Source organism: Marmota marmota, unplaced genomic scaffold, assembly GCF_001458135.2.
Source record: "Marmota marmota marmota unplaced genomic scaffold, marMar, whole genome shotgun sequence".
In the NCBI taxonomy this organism is placed as follows: Eukaryota; Metazoa; Chordata; class Mammalia; order Rodentia; family Sciuridae; genus Marmota; species Marmota marmota.
The window spans coordinates 4,699,790-4,714,765 of NW_026000080.1; the positions used below are offsets into that span (position 1 = coordinate 4,699,790).

At 30.6% G+C, this 14,976-nt stretch overlaps 1 protein-coding gene across 7 annotated transcripts in view; it reads right to left on the reverse strand.

The window, feature by feature from the left end:
- Prkacb (protein kinase cAMP-activated catalytic subunit beta) overlaps positions 1 to 14,976 on the reverse strand; it is a 61,648-nt gene that overhangs the window by 16,924 nt on the left and 29,748 nt on the right. For all 7 annotated transcript variants that reach the window (XM_015504763.2, XM_048815016.1, XM_048815018.1 and 4 more), the window contains 6 exons: positions 12,783 to 12,844; positions 10,960 to 11,088; positions 5,725 to 5,823; positions 4,706 to 4,788; positions 1,795 to 1,921; positions 222 to 317 (listed from right to left, as the gene is read on the reverse strand). In XM_015504763.2, coding sequence (XP_015360249.1) covers positions 222 to 317; positions 1,795 to 1,921; positions 4,706 to 4,788; positions 5,725 to 5,823; positions 10,960 to 11,088; positions 12,783 to 12,844 — 596 coding nt within the window. The remainder of the gene's footprint in view (positions 1 to 221; positions 318 to 1,794; positions 1,922 to 4,705; positions 4,789 to 5,724; positions 5,824 to 10,959; positions 11,089 to 12,782; positions 12,845 to 14,976) is intronic.

Consider the following 14,976-nt stretch of genomic DNA (forward strand, 5'->3'; position numbering starts at 1 on the left):
CACTCTATTTCTCTAATATCCATAGTCAAAACTGATATAATTTAGGGGATTAATGCTAACTCTAAATAGTTATTCCTGAGTAATCATGCACAAATAGATTTAAATTCATAACTTAGATCAAATAAAAAATGTAAAATTAGACCCATAATTGTTTACACAAAAATCCACAGTGATGCATGCCTCATGTTGCTACTTCTTACAAACTGACATTATAAATATACCTTGCTGAGGATTATTTCTGGAGCCAAATACTCTGGAGTACCACATAATGTCCAAGTTCTGCCTTTAACTCTTTTGGCAAACCCAAAGTCTGTGACCTATAAAAGAAAAAAAAAATGCTTGTTAAAATTTATCACTTCATGATAAATGTGATTTATGGTACCCAAATTGAAAGTTAAAAATTCAGGGTAAGATGTGGCAGTGCACACCTGTAATATCAGTGACTCAGGAGGAAGGAGAATTATGAGTTCAAGACCAGCCTCAGAAACTTAGGGAGATACTGTCTTAAATAAAATAAAAAAGGGCTGGGGATATAGCTCAGTAATAGAGTAGAAACTCTCTGGGTTCAAGCCTTAGTATCAGTGTGTGTTGGCGGGGGTAGAAATCCAGGATTAAAATGAAAATCGTGGAATTAGGTCAATATAACTGAGACTAATTCCTGAAGTGATTATTTAGTGAATAAAGGTTATTAAAACAACTCAAATTGGAAACCCCTTCTCCCTCTCAAAACAAAGAAACAGATGAAAAACAACAATAAATGCTTTGTAGTTGTTATCATAAGATTCTAGACTCAAGGAATATAAATAAATAAATAAAAGGTAAAAATAATTTTAAAAAAATGGAACAATGCTGTAAGTATTCTTTATAGTCAATGTGTCCTCAGTCATTAATTACATCAACAAAGCATGAAAGCATTATTGGGTGAACGTACAGACAAATTTGTAGAAAGGAATGTATCACTCTGTTAATAAAAGAAATGGAAACGAAACATTGTCACCAGTTCAGTTTCGGTAATTGGGGCTGCTGTAATGATAAAAAGCATAGACTCCAAGATCAGACTACCTGCGTACAAATTTTGACTCTACTATTTAGTGGCTCTGTCATCTTGCTATCTCTTATGTATGTTAACTTAAAATGAGCATAAGAATCGTATTTACACTTCATGGAGTTGTCGGGATTAAAAGAAATAACACAAGTGAAGTATCCCTTATCCAAAGTGCTTGGGACCTAAAGTGTTTCAGATTTTGGATGTTTCTGAATTTTGAAATATCTATATATACAAGTGAGATATTGATGATGTGTTCCAAGTCTAATATGAAATTCATTTGTTTCATATGCACCTTATTGTCATAACCTAAAGCTAACTATATAATATTTCTAGTGTATCTGTAATTTGCCTGTGTCCTTCATACGAAATTACATGTGCTATTTTCTACTTGTGGTTTTACATTGATACTCAAAAAGTTTCATATTAGGGATACTCCATCCTGCACATGTAAAACACTTGGAATATGCCTGGCACTAATAAGTACTCACAAAGTTAGCTATTATCATTTGCTTATGCAGGAGTCTATATTCAGTTCACAATTGTTATAGGAGATTAGAACAGTTCCATCCTTGATGTGATTTCTTGCTTCTCTGTAATAACAGCAGAACTAAAAACTCAATTTGAGCTATCAGGAAACAGTGATTGTCTCTCTCTCAAAAAAGAAAAAGTCCAACATTGATAGTTGACATAGATTTCTTACTTAGTATTTTCTCAAATATGTTATATAAGATATGTTCAAGTCATACCTGGATATAACCTTGATGGTCAATTAAGAGATTTTCAGGTTTTAGATCTCTGTAGATGAGGTCTAATGAATGGAGGTACTCAAATGTTAGCACTATCTGAGCTGCATAGAACCGCGCATGGGGCTCACTGCAAAAAAACCCAAAACATTGATTTTCTGTAAAATGGATAACAATCATGAATTAATACATTATACATAAAAATTACTATAACACAGAATGGAGGTATTTAAGGAGATAAATGCATTTTTTTCTTTTAAATGTATATAAAGAATTTTGTGTTTTCAAATATTTAGTAAATTTCCAAATTGTCTTCAAATAATGTTTTGATACATTTAGGGAACATGTTTTTCTCTATGCACCTGTTATGTAAGGTACACTCATCATCTTATTTATGTTGAAGAAAAGCATAACCTTAAAACAATTATATTATTTTGAATTATTATTTCCCATATTATAAAGACAATAATGTCTTTATAATTATGTCTGAACTTGAGAATGATTGAAAAGTTAATGTGCTAATTGGACTATCTATCTCCAATTAATTAGGTTCTATCTACTTTTTTCACAAATTTCAAGTGCTTAAAGAATTTCATTGTATACAAGCTCTTTAACTTCATTAATGTGAAGATTAATGCCATTTTAGCCATTTTGTAGTAGTTTCTATTACAAAAATAAGATATCCTCATTACAGAAATCACAAAATATAGTCGAAGAATAAACAACCGTAATCCTATCAAATCCTATCCTATCCAACAAAATATGCAATCTTAGCAAATTAATTTTTTACTATGGATGTATACGATACACTGACATATATAATCTGTATGTTTGTGTAAACATGCTCAGTTCTTGTATGCATAGATTACATCTATATGTCATTGTAATTTTAACAAATCAATATATTTTTGATGCCACTTGAGTATTATTACAAAAGGATGTACCAATTTTCTAAATTAAATTTATAATTAATTTTCTAGTATGTTCATTTATGAATCAAATTACCTGATAAATTCCAAAGTCGTTCCAATGACTTTCTTTTTTTATATATCTTTAATAAACAGTTTAAACTATTAGTAGGATTTCCCAAAAGATGGATGGCATGAATTTGATCGGGTAGCATCAGAAATGCTTGTTACTGAAATTCCCAATTCAGCCTGATTTACATCAGATGGCCCTTAAATCTTTGTTAAATGAATGAATATGAAAAGAAGAACAGTTTTGGGATAACATTTCATAATACTCTTTCAGTTACAGCCCTATCCCAACATTGTAACAATCTATATCCTATGATAAAGGATGAAGGATGAAGGGAAAATCATAAGAAGAAATTGGAGGACTCATTCCCAATTATTGCAACAAGTATCCTTAAACTTGGAAACATGTGACCTGAGAGGTCTCCCTTATATTTTCTCTGTGTATTTGTAAATATACACTATATTTCACGTAATTATTTATCACTACACACTAATGCTTGCCTAAAGGAATACAGACAACAATTGAATTGTTCAAAAGTGATAGCAAAAAAATTCTAAATGCCATTTGTTATTGGATATTTCTACTAAATATTTAAGGAATTGCAGGAAGATATCAGGAAGGTTTAAAGCTGTGGCAACTTTTAAGTCTTGACATCCTCTGTTTAAGTAGAGAATCAGTTGACTTAACTGCTTCTGATCAAAGACACGCTAAACCATATCTCAAATTCTTGTTGCCTCAAAGTTCCTAAGGTGAGAATAAGAATTATTTAGAGTGTATGTGTCTTATGTGTGAAAGCTCAGAAAAGATAGTATCTCTAAGTGAATTATTTCAGTCAACTTGCTTTCGTTGTAGTACCAAGTCAAATATTAAAAGCTGAGTGTGAGGAGTTACAGAGCAAAGAAATGAGCAGTTATAGAAAATGGGCAGAAAACAGGTTTAGGTGTGGAACTTCAGTGAAAACATTGAATAATTATAGGGCAACGTGACAATTCTAAGCCTGCTTGGACAAGAGGTTGGAAGGGACGTGAAAAGGAAGTGAAAGTCCCTGACACATTATGTGACTTACATATTACTGGTCAATAAATAAAAATATGACTTAGTCCCCAGTTAATGCAAATAACTAATGCTTGCCTATTATCTGATATCATCTCATGATAGTCCAAGTCTATCATTATCTCTTTATGAATCAAATTACCATCATCAGCCCTGTTTGAGCTCATACTAATGTTTAACTTAATTCTTATATCCTGAGAGAAGCTGGACCTGCTCTCAGTTTTAGCCTCATTTTATTTTAGATTGCTAATTATCACTAGTAGCTTATGAGCTATTATACAAGGATAAAATTATCAGTATCTAAAACCAATTTTCACAACTGAGATCATATTAGTAATAACCTCATAAGAAACTATAAATTTCTCTTAAACTATGTATATATTTCAAAAATTCAACATAGCAAAAACTTTAAGAATTAAATTTGTGAACAGCACTTTTATAATCTTATCATGATATCACTATTATCATTTCTTTAGTCTTTTCTCATCATCATCCTTATGCAAACCTGTTTCAAATATGGTCATCATTAAATATTAATTATTATTACAATATGTTATGTACACTATGTCATTACATAATCTCAAATATTTGTTCAATAAATATTGGTATTTTAAAATTTAACTTTTGTATTTTCTGGAAACTCTTCAAATAATCTCACAATATCTACCAACAGAATATTAAATTGGTTTCATATTGCCTTTATTTGAATTTTAAAAATCATGTTTGGTATGTTTCTTGTTAGAATTTTCACCTAATGCTTCATATAGCTAAACCATTGTTTAATTAAATTAAATAAATTCTTGACATTGGTATTAACTTAAGAATCTATTTAAAATAAACACAAGCATGATAAGGATGCAAGGAAGGAAAAGGCATTAGTTACCTGAACCTTCCAATTCTTCTTAGATGTGAAAACATTTCACCCCCAGGGACATATTCCATAACCATGTATAAATTAGAATTATCCTATCAACAAATAAAAAGAAATAAATTAAAATGGAAAATATAGGTAAAAGTATTTTAAGATTATATCATTTTCAATTAGAAAAAGAAAATCATCTGACAGGTTAATAAAACTGAGAAAAATGAGAATAAATGGAACTCCTGTATCTTTCCTATACTGAGGCACTCATCTTGTTTTTCCCTTTTTTCCTCCTGGCATTCTTGCCACAAATTAGTCTGGAACTTTTTGCTCTTCCTGTTCTTGCAGACAACATTTAACACGGAGGCAATAATAATAATGCTACAGCATAGACAAAGGAATAACAAAGTTAAAAAACAATTTTAAAAAGTGAATAATATTTATATATTATGTCTGAGAGATTAATGATTTTAATATCTTGAATACATAGGTTTTCGTTTTATTTAAAGAACAAAGGGGTAAAAAAGTTGCAATGTTTAATAGATTCAATAGAGTAGAGAAACGCCAAGTATCATTCCAAAGAGCTGGAAAACTGCCAATTTAAAGAATAAACCCTTTGTACTTTATCAGACACTTGAACAGGGGAGGAAAACTGTGTTGGTTTATGCAAGTGAAAAGAGTAGAATACAAATTATTAAGTAAGAAATAATGGTGAGATGATGGTCTAAAGTGTTTAAGAGAAGTGGATTCATTTGCAGGAGGCATACTGTTTCTAGATCACTAAAATTTTAAATTTTGCAATGCCTTCCAATGAAAAATTATATATGTCACTTTGAAAAGTTGCCCTGGGAGAGCTAAAACTTTTTCATTACCCAAGTTTATAAGCACAATAGGATTGTATTACACAAAATCTAAAAATATTTCCTTTGTTTACTCATGTTCTCTAGTTGTATCATCTGGTTTAGAATTCTATCATAGCTTTACATTTTTAAAAATACATGAGGTTGAAAATATCTTATTTAGATGTTATTAAAATTTACCTTGAAAGAATACTCCAGTCGAACAAGAAAAGGAAAATTCACTGCCTGTAATATTCTTTTCTCATTCAAAGTATGCTCGATTTGCTTCAGTTTAACAACCTGCAATTGAGAAATAAATATACTTTAGTATACTTAAACAAAATTTAAAAGATACTATCATTTTAAAAGAAAAAAAAAGTGTTTTCCATACAATAAAAAACTTGAATAAGCAAAATTGCTGGACTTTAATAAGAAGCAATAATAATTACAAACTGGGCTCATGAGATTCAAACGAAAAGAACCTAATAGAGGATTTCAATCTTGGTCTTAAGAAGGTAGACTATGGACTGGGCATGGTGGCGCACCCTTGTAATCCCAGTGCCTTGGGAGACTGAGGCAGAAGTATCACAATTTCAAAGCCAGCCTCAGCAAAAGTGAGACCCTTAAGCAATTCAGTGAGACCCTGTCTCTAAATAAAATACCAAATAAGGCTTGGAATGTGGCTCAGTGGGCAAGTGCCCCTGAGTTCAATCCCTGGTACCAAATAAATAAATAAATAAACAAACAAACTATGAAATTAAAAAGTAAGGACTAAGTGGGAATAAGGACAGACCCATAAAAAATACTAAAAATTAATTTGGAAAAAGTCTTGGTTCCAAATGACTTACAGTTAAATCACCATATCACTTCAGTAAGTAGATACTGATTTTAAATACTTCAGATGATCAGTAAGAAAATTAAAGACTAAGGAAACATTTAAAAATATTAGGTAAAAATAATCTGTTCATTTTATAATACCTGAATAAATACAGGTACAAATTCTAAAAATTCAATTTACACAATCACAGAAGAGGACACAGAAAATATTAGCAAGAAAATACTATGTCTTCATGAAAAAGAGGTCACTTAGGATTAATCAAGCTTTCTCTGGATTGTCTACTCAATAGAAAGGGAAAGCAATTTATCCTGACTTCACGAAGACTGTGTTCTATTCTACTTGGAATTTAGGAAAAGGTGACCTTAGGAAAGCATAAATAAGTGTCTTATATTTGTGTAAATCATTAGAAAGTGGCATTCTTTCTTGCTAGAGGCTTATATTAATATGGGGATAGTCATAGAAATCACCCAATTGAACATGAATAAGAAAGGTACTTAAAGATATCAGCCGGTTATTGGTACACTATGTAAAATTAGGAGTACACAAATAATACTGAGCAAAGAATGATTGCCAGAAGATCTGTGTTCTAACCTAGGCCTTTTATTCAGTCCACTTTATAAATTGGAGATGTTATTTCAAGTCTTTGAACCTCAATTTTTAAAATCTGTGACATGAAGTGGTTGGGTCACTACTGTCTACATTTTAACAAGTTATAGAACCAATTAGTCCATAAATATCACAATAAATTATATAACACCAGCTGGAGAATGTTGCTTTGTGTTTACTTTTGTTTTTATGATACAGGTTTTAAATTAGGCCATGAACAATGTGTGGGCTTGTGAAATAAATAACGAAAAGTACAAAAGAGGCTTTCTGTATTAGAGCCCTAAGCCAACTATGTATATGTGGGACATAATACAATTAAAATACAAATGAATTCCAGGCATATAAACTGCCAAAGTATATATGTTTAGCTAGTTTGAAAATTAACTACTTAAAAATTCACCATTTATAATTAATTTATTTTACTTTTAAATGTATGTATTTACTACATATAAAGTATAATGGATGTTACAGAGATAGGGGCAGGAGAAATCGCATTCTTACTGCATAAAACTCACTTGAAACTATGATGTATGAATATGTTAATAGCAATATATGAATAATTGCCAAATTAGAGTTATAATAAGTTGTCAAAAGAGAAAACATTTATTTAAGGCCAAGTACATAATCTTTCTGAGTCCTAGATTCTTCACCTATTAAATGCTATAATAAGACCTACTTTAAGAGTGGCTATGTGGCATAATGCATCTCAAGTTATTAATATAGTACCTGGCACACAGTAAAAGCTCAATACGTGCCACTTCTTATTATAATCTATTTTAAAAGGCAGGGGTTGAGCTGAGTCTTTTAAGATGGATGGATAATAAAGATAAGGGCAAGACAGAAGAAAGTTCAGTCAGGGTTAGTATCCAGAACCAATACCTGAGCGGGGAAAACATACAACAGTAAGTCTTGAATGGTAGTTCCATTTGGCTATAGCTTAGGACAGTGTTTCTCAAAATTTCACAGCAAAATGTTCTTAAATGGCAAAGGAAAATTAACAAGTGTCCTTGGAGATGTAGTTTTATGTTCAAAATTAATATAAAGTTTATGTTTACTTCTTAACATTTCTGTTAGTTTATATATTTAACAGAAATTTAAAAAATGATTGTCACCAGCTGATTTTTTAAGCCAAGTGCTTGAGGAATTATTAATAAGGAAGATAGGCTATCACCCCCTGCCCCACCCAGAACAGCATTACAAGGTCAAGTTTCAAGTCAGGGAAGTAGAGCATAGAGTTCGAGTAGAGAATAGAACAAGAGACTACTAAGGGTTTGAAAGTAGCCCCTTGCTAGGTAGCCTGAGTTTGGACTTCTTTTAATGAACATCATGAAACTTTTTGATGGATGAGGGAAATAATATGATATGGTTTAAGAAAACTTTGTTGACAGTGAGGAGGATGAATTAAAGGTGAAAAGTCTGGGGTTGTGGAAATTATGATATTATTATAAAATACCAGTTGAAGTTAATTAGGGATCAGACTAGGTGTTGGTAAAAAGGATCTCAGAGATAACAAATACATTTTAAAGGAAAAAGTAACAAGGAGAAAAAGGTATAGAAATCAGAAAAATGTAGAACAGATTCTTGCTTCAATTTACTACCTGTTTGAAAAGATTATTTCGTTAAGTATCGAGGTTATTGGCATAAAAGGGAGATTAATGCCACACAAAGCTATGTGTCTTCATTGGTACAATACATTCAAAAAGTGGTTAGCAATGCTTGACACATAGCATGGAGTGAAGAAATGAGATTTCCTTAATTCCTGCCTGATTTTTTAATTTTTTCCGTTCACTCCCATATACTCTAAGATAGAGAAGCCAGACTGGTTTAATTGGAATATTTGTGTGATTTCATTTACAAAAGAAGGGGTTAATCATGGAGTGTCATTTTAACACTCAGCTTTAGTAAATTAAATAAACTGGACAAATTTCAGAATATAAAGGCTTTTGTCCTAATTATGCATGGACTTAGAACATGGAAATAATAGAAATGATATAAAATAGCAATTATTCTTCTAGGAAATACTTGTTGGCCATAATTTATCCATAAGGTAACTGGCTCAGTAATTTATCCAATAAGTTGCTGCCTTAGCAAAAGGAGGAATTAAAAATGTTTTCTCTAAATACTTAAAAGCATAGATGATACAGTTTATTATCCTCTTAATATTTTGTTAGTAAAGCACATTTTATAAATTCCTTAAGAATTATAATAATATACAAGAGGCTACCCAGATAATAGCATTTTGCTGATGTATTTAATAAAGAAAGATAAATCTAAAGCATCTTCTTGTTGTGCTACCAACAAAAGTATACAAGTCACTCACCCTCTTTGAGACCCAATAACCTCATCTAGAAAAGGAGGGCAGGAGCTAAAAGATCTCTGGGAGATCCAGGCTCAGACTGTACTAAGCAAGATCAGAGAACATAAGAGTTGAGCCTGTTGGAGAATAGATAGGAAAAGAGTAGAAAATAAGCAGAAGGCAAGGGGAATAGTCCAGAACTTAGGGATTTATTAGCAACCTTTAAAGAAAAGAATAGAGAGAAAAATGATTTTTTTTTTTTTTTGGATTGAAACCAGCAGTAATTTACCAGTGACCTACACCCCACCCTTTTCATTTTGATACAGGGTTCTCATTAAGTTGCTTATGCTGGTCTTGAACTTGTGATACTCCTGTCACAGCCTCCTGAGTCACTGGGATTTCAGGCGTGAGCCATTGCACCTAGCTAAGACAGAGGAAAAGAAACAAACAAAAAACAGGAACAGGAAAAGTGACAAAAAAGGAAGAACCCAGAGAGGTGAAGGCATGATCGGGAGAGCATGACATTCTAGAAATCAGAACAAGAGAGTTTCAAGGGAGTGTTCAGCACAGTCACATGTTCTAAAAATGTCAAATAAGATGAGCAAAAAGTCCACTGGACTTGACTCAGTCACTGGATCGGTGACACTTGGCAGGGCTATTTTAGTGGAGTAGCAAGATGCAGGACGTGAATGAGGAGGCAAGTAAGCTGTTGTGTGTACACTGAAGAATAATAAGAAGTGAGTTAGTGGATAGAGTGATTAAACTATTTTTTTCAAGAAGCATGGTTAGAAAAGATATGTAAATGAAGGCAGTAAACAAATATGTACAATTAAATGTGTATATGGATATATATAAATTTTAGAGTGACTTTAGTCGTTACCTCTTATGTTAGAAGTCATTTGAGCTATTAAATAAAATGTATTATTAAAATTAATTTCAACTTTTTAAATGTGGTTATTGGAAAATTTTACAAGATATGCATGGCTCACATTACATATCTATTCGATAGCATCAGTTGAGCTGCTGTGAATTTCTAGTCTATTACTGCTTCTTCCCTTTCCTTCCAATATACCAATAAGCCAAAAAGTCATTCTTGGAAATATAACTCTAAGATAATATATCACAATTTCGTATTATTCTTTTTCCTTCCCTTAACTGTTAATTATTAGGAAAATGGAAGCTTAATATTTAAAGCATAAATACTTCAGATATCTTCATTTGTTAGCTATACCAAATGGTGATAAATAATTAAAAGTTGTTTTTTATAGTAAGTAGATCTTAAAATTTGACTGCTATGACTGACATTTTAAATTTACCAAATACAATCATGTTAAATAAGAGAGCTTCTACCATAAATTAAAATATCAAAAAACTAAATTTCTAAATTTCTGTTATGCCAATTTAAGGATTAGGTAATTGTTTCCTGTATTTTTCCATAAGCCAATATCTAGTAGAAATTCTGTTCTTTACATGTTGACATTATATATTTTATTGTTAAACATATATGTATTATGTATAACTACTGAAATAATAATGTATCCTCATATGCTAAAATTTTTAACTGAATCATATAGTCACAATTTAAGAATAAAAATTGAATGAAACAATAAAATTATCTTAAGATGTCAACTAATGTTAATGCTAATGCTAATAAAACTGAAGGTTAACCTGTAGGTAAATAATAAGAAGCACTAACCTTCTGCTTATCTAAGATCTTCATGGCATAATACTGTTCAGTGGCTTTATGTTTCACCAGCATGACTCTTCCAAATGAACCTGTTCCAAGGGTTTTTTTCCTTTCAAAATCCTCGAGTCCAGCATTATTCTACAAATGCATGAAAAATAAAACAAATTTAAAACTTAAAATTTTCATACAATTATGATAATTACAATCACTGTAGTACATAACCAGAATGATAATATGGGTTACAACTATTCATGTAGAAAAAAATACAAAAATACTATTCAGGTTTCAAGTTATTGGTACTACTTTCTCTATTGAATAAGAAAGGATCCAATAACAGAGGAGAGAATTATATTGCAACATGGAGCAGCTGAATCAGTAATGGTCATTTTCTAATATAATTTCTAGTACTAGATTTCTAATAAGTCATCTCTGTATTTTAATAATTACAAACTGATCAGAAGTATACCAAAGAGGAGTCATGTAAGCCATATAATCTTAGTGCACTAGTAAATATTGTAATAAAATGGATAACCTGAGAGATCAGTCTTTTCATTAGATTTACCTATGAAGAAACACTATCAAACTTCATTTGGATCTTTATTCAAGCTTACGGAGCTAAAGAACAGCATGAGAAAAAGCCACTAGGCGCTCTCTCTCTCTCTCTCTCTCTCTCTTTCTCTCTCTCTGATGTTATAATAACCCAGTATTACCTAAAACAGTAACAATAAGGAAAGAAGAGTTCCTCATTCCACAAAGAACCAAAAGCTAGAGTCTCAGAACAATAATCAGACTCTTTTTCTCCTTGAATAGATGTTTTGTTACAAGCAAACATCTTTGTTTGGCTTTGACTACAGCATAGAAGCAAAGAATTAGAGGCATCAATCTATTGAATTTGTTGCTGCCACAACAAAATGAAAATTACTAGGAACAAATTATGTGCTAAATAGCAACAAGTAGTAATTGCAGACCCAATTGTTTAATAATTTTAATCACAAAGATATCCATGAAAATCATGGAAAATATTTCCAAGGCTTAGTCTGTAGAGCTTTTAGCTTGAGAAAAATATGGTGCAACATTATTCTTGTATATGTGATGAATCTGGATAGCAACTAGAGTTCAGTGTTGTTGAATTTATTACAAACAAAACTCAGCTTGTTAAGCAACATCATGTTGAATTATTACAGAGCAGGAAATCAACCATGTTTTACTTAAGAAATTTGCTTTTTTATCATTTTAATTTCATACTTAATGAGATTCTTTATCAATGCAGAAAATAGTCCTTAAAATTTCAACTGAATTAATTTCATGGGTTAGTAGTTAATTTTTTATTTTACTGATAAAATGGACTGAAATGTTTAATATAATCCCAATTAAATAATGGAAACAAAGTCCATTAATACACAACAGAACATCTGTTTACACTAGTCATAGCTTTTCTTTATATGATGAAATATATGCCATCTTCCTCACCTCCCTTCATGTTTCATGTTATATAGTGTTTACCATTTTATAATCACAAAGTCCACCTTTGGTGTGTGCCAACAAGGACATCATTCAACATTAATATGAGATTAGAAAACACCAAAACGTGCTAATGTCAAAACCTATTTTGAGTATTATATGAGAAATTATTCCTTCTTCAATTTAGATGTATATAAAGTTATTAATTAATTAATTAAAACATAACATTGTGGTATAATTCCCATTTTAAATTTATGCTTACTAATACCACTTGAAACTTAGAATATCTGGAGTGGTAATTACTTAGGCAAGAATCATGATTTTACTTAACACAGAAATTTTAATTGTAGAAAAATTTAAATATTTCTTACCGGGGGTGGATTCTCCCATTTTTTCAGAAAGTCTTCTTTGGCTTTGGCTAGAAATTCCTTCACTGAAAACATATATGAAAAAAAGATTTTTGTCTTGTAGGAATATTTACATTACATAAGAATATTTATATTATATATATTTAAATTACATATAAATATTCTTCCTTTAAAAAGCAGAAAATGTGCATTCACCATTGTGGTACACTAGAGAAGTAGTTAGTGTCTCTAAACAAGAAGCAAACACTTTCTCAGATTTCTAAGAATCTCCAATATTTTTCTATATGGAGATTGCTTTGATAATTTCAAATCTAATAACAACAATAATGCTTCTAAAAACATATCTGAAAGTAATGTAAAAATTAGAAATCAATCTAGGAAAAAATACTGGCTTAAATAAATATGCCAGCAGTGATAGTAATAGAGACTTAAGACACATGAACTGAAAATATCTGAAGAACATCAATCTTTTGATCTGTGGAGTAACAAGAATAATTGGTTTTAAAAAAAGGACTGTTTTCAGGTTATGAGAATTTGTGTTATTAGATTTGCATTCTCACTACTAAAGGAGAGAAAAGGAGAAACCAGAGACTAACAACATGTAAAGGATATCCACAGTGGCTTGAAAACAAAACAGAACAAAACATAAACAAAAAAATCTAAACCACTTTAAAATCTCATTCTAAATATCTGAATGCCTACTTTAAAACTTGCACTAAAGCAATTCAAAACCAGATGCTTATATATTGATCAATAATAACCACATATTTTATAGAGCTGTGGTTTAAAGTTTTAAATTTGTTAATTAAATGACCAATCATTTAAAAGTATTCTCTGCTTATCTGTCTTCCCATAGATAAAATGTCATCGTCAAGATGTGTTCATGTTCTTGTAGTTAGGAATGAGAATAAAACCTGATTATACAAGAAATAATTATTTTAATTTGTTGTTCAGAAATTTCCCAATATTTCTCTATCTCAATCTATAAAGAAGAAAATGATAAAAACAGGATTTAAGTAGTGTTGAAATAGTAAAAAGTTGAAGACAAAGTAAAATTGGATCCGCACGTTGGCATTTATTTCAGAAATACTGATTGATGATCATGATGGTGAAGACAGCATTAAAAGAGGAAGTGAAGACTCACAAATTCTTTAAGATCCCTAATTATGAAACGGTTTTAAATTGAGCCATTCTGAGATGCACATTATTATTGCCTTCTTTATCCTCAATGTAATATCTTTGGAAAAGATCTTACTGTATCACTGTAACTAATCAAAAAAGCTGTTGGCATTCTAAAATGTTTTGCAATTTAAATGATGTTGACAGGCATCAGAAGCAGACATTAGTTTTTAAGTAACACTAGGTATGCATTTCTGAAGACATTATTTTACTACTTTCTATAAACTAGCATTGATATAAAATATTTTCAAAACTATTTTAAGAAAATTAATTTTTAAAATTAGAATCTTTTCATTGTATAAAAAATCTCATGCACCAAAATAATGAATCAAATAGTTGCATATAATTAACCAAATATGATCTAATTCCTCCCAGGGTGGAAAATTCTTACATAAAGGGTGATTCAAGTTATCTTAAATCTAAAAGCTAATGTACTATTTACAATTGAAGAAGAGTGGTTTTATAAGTAAGTTGGGTTTATGGTTGTTTGTATGTTTGGGTTTTGTGAGTTTTGTTTTTTGTTTTTTGTTTTTTTTTTGCCTGGAACAGACATATCTGCACATGGCCTTGATTTGGAAATGGCAGCTATAAAATAAATCAAAACATAATTAATTACAAAATGTAATGGTCTTTTAAGAAATCACAACTTGTGAACCTCAAAAAATATACCTCAAATTTCTTTTGAAAAATATTTTTAGTTTTATATATAGAACTTGCACAACAAGTTGAAATATAAATTCTCCAGATGCCTGCATGAGAATTTGAAGACAAGGAAGAGAATCAAAGAAAAATGTCTAACATCTTATTTCAGCTTCTCCTGTCATTTTATGCAAAGTGGATTTAGAGTTAAGAAAAAATAACTGATCAAAGAAAGGAATGGCAGTCTTTACCAAAGATAGTAAGTAGGAAAAAACAAAATTTTCCTTTCCAAGTCTGGTGATGAGCTATAAGAAAAATTTCTGGGGTTTCTTAATTTTATTTACTAAGATGATATTTGGGAAATTCTTTGGAATACTCT